Genomic DNA, 2,797 nt, shown 5'->3' on the forward strand with positions numbered 1-2,797 from the left:
AAGCTTGGAGGTTGATTTCCAAACCTGATACGCTACTGAGCAGAGTAATGAGAATGAAGTATTACCCAAGTGGCGATTTTATGAAGGCAGTAGCAGGATCATCGTGCAGTCATTCATGGAGAAGTATACTCGGGGCGGGGTATCTTATGGAGAAGGGGCTTATCTAGAGAGTAGGAAATGGGAGTGAAATAAACATTTGGGAAGATTCCTGGGTTGCAGATGAGAAGGGCAGCAAAATTACTTCCGAATTGACTACGGAAGTGAGCCGTGTGAGCGAGCTAATTGACTTTGAAACTGCGGACTGGAACCATACCTTACTGGAACGCATTTTTAATGAGCGGGATGTGGCTTGCATTCGATCTATTCCCATCAGCATCAGATTTCCCAAGGACTGCCTCACCTGGGCTTTCTCTAAAGATGGTCAGTACGCAGTAAAAACAACTTACATGCTCGGCAAGGGATACAACTTTGACTTGTTTCATCAAGCGTGGGTTAAGATTTGGAAGCTGGAAACTACTCCTAAGATACGGCACATGCTATGGAGGACATGCACCCATACCCTCCCAGTGAAATCACTGCTAAAAGCACGACATATGACTGAAGAGGATACCTGCCCTTGGTGTAAAAAGGAACCATAAATTGTAAAGCATGCCTTATTTACATGTCCTGCGGTGAGTGATTTATGGGCGGAAGCATCTTGTGAAGCTTTGGTGTGGGAAGATCACTCCACTGATTTTAGAGAGGTGTTCGAGAGTTGGGGGAAAGCAAACACAAAGCTGCAGCAGAGAGGAGCAGCGCTATTGTTGCTCATATGGAAAAGACGCAATGACTTGATTTTTAACAATATCGACACGCCCCACATGGTTGTGATTTCTCGAATGCATCAGCAGGTAGATGATTATGATAAGTATGCTACACGTATTTATGGTCACAAGGCGGCTGGTGTTATGAAGAGCCCTGCTACATGGGTTCCTCCTCCGCAAGGACACATAAAAGTGAACTGTGATGCCTCCGTTTGTGAAGAAGGTTGGATTGGGTTGGGGGCTGTAGCCCGAAATCACTTGGGAGAGGTGCTATTTGCAGGCACGAAAAGATTAAGGGGTAATTGGGATCCTGCCCTCGCTGAATGTAAGGCAATTTTGTTTGCGGTTTGTCTAGCCAAGAAGCAGGGGATCAAAGAAATTATCTTGGAATCAGATTGCCAAGGGCTGATTACAAGACTCTCAAATGCAGACACTTACTTAGCAGACTTGGATCTGCTTCTTGAAGATGTCCTAGATGTTAGTTCTTATTTTTCTTTCATTGCTTGGTCACATGTAAAAAGAGGTGGCAATTATGTTGCCCATCATTTAGCACGTATTATCCCGATAGGGTACGAACAAGTATGGATACATCCTTGTCCGACCGTTGTAACGCCCTATGTACTCATGGACAATTTGTCCGCTAATTAATGACATGTGACTTGCTTGTTTTAAAAAAAAAAAAAAGTTATTATTTCTATTTTTTTATTTAAGTATTGTTGTTATCTTTAATTCCTATAAAAAAAACACAAAAAATATTTCAAGTTCAAGTATTGTTGTTATTATTATCTTTGTTAAAAATATTAGTTTAATTGCTCAAGTATCCTAGTCTATATTAAAAAAAACTAAATTTTTTTTTCTTAAGATTTAGTTTTATTTTTCAAGATTATTTTCTATAATTAAAAAATTAAAAAAAAAGTTATTTAGCTTTATTTTGCATTAATTTCTTTTAATATCTCAAAATTCCAAAAAAAAATCACTTAGTCTCTTTATTACACTTTAACTAAGGAGTAATCATCTTTTCATTCTTGATAAGTAAGAAGGGTTATCCAAAAAATTGCTACATCTAGTTCAAGGTATTATCTTTATTCCTTTCTTAATTTCCTTAATTATTATTATTATGCTAACTAATGTGTTTGTTTTCATGTGGTGTTACCAATAGGGGTAATGACGATATTAGGTGCTAAATTAGCCCTAAATCTTTCATTACTCCACATTAGAAAGCCAAGCCTATTGGTGAGGTGATAGGTTACAAAGTGGGGGGAGGGGGTTAATTGCATTTTGCATTGTATCTCTTTATAATGCATTTTAAATATGAAAGGTTAATACATTCACGTGACTACCTAATATATTTTTTAAAAGAATGATGTATTTCTTAAAGTGAGCTTAAAGACCTAAGGAATTAAGAGTTTAAGCAAAGGTTGTTCAAGAGTAAAGAACTACTTACCACGTCCCAAAGATGGCCTATTACAGAACCTTTACGACCAGAATAAGTTCCACTTCTTTAACTCAAGTGATAGAAATTTTCAAGAGCTTTCCAACCATATCTCACAATAATTTTTTCGATTTTTCTATGATTATTAATGATTTTTTTTAGTTCAAGCTATCAAAAAGATGAAATATGCACGTTTTTCTCTTAATTGCTTTTTTTTTTTAAAATTTTTTTTATTAATTTCTTTTTAAGAATCTAATGGTGGTATGAAACCTATATTACACTATATTATATATATACTTTTAAACTTATGGAATCTTAAAAAAAAATGTTTTAATTTTTTTTAAAAGGTGATTTTAGAAATAAGAGTTTTAACAAGCTTTATTTCTAAGTATTATTTTGAGAAACTTTAATCTTACCTTAAAGATGACTTCAGAAATAAGAGTCTTTAATTATAAATGTCGTTGTTTTAAAAATCTTTAATTTTATTTTAAGATGACTTCTGAAATAATTGATGTCCTAAGAACTTTAATTTTCTTTTAAAGATGACTTCAGAAATAAGAGT

The 2,797-nt window shown here is 34.9% G+C and overlaps 1 protein-coding gene across 1 annotated transcript; it reads left to right on the top strand.

Moving 5' to 3' along the window:
* Positions 1 to 860: 860 nt before the first annotated feature.
* LOC145557454 (uncharacterized) lies at positions 861 to 1,451 on the top strand. Its single transcript, XM_081618638.1, has one exon. It carries the CDS (start codon positions 861 to 863, stop codon positions 1,449 to 1,451), a length of 591 nt encoding a protein of 196 aa, XP_081474764.1.
* The last annotated feature ends 1,346 nt before the right edge of the window (positions 1,452 to 2,797 follow it).

The sequence above is a fragment of the Chenopodium album genome, chromosome 9 (genome assembly GCF_948465745.1).
Source record: "Chenopodium album chromosome 9, dcCheAlbu1.1, whole genome shotgun sequence".
NCBI lineage: Eukaryota > Viridiplantae > Streptophyta > Magnoliopsida > Caryophyllales > Amaranthaceae > Chenopodium > Chenopodium album.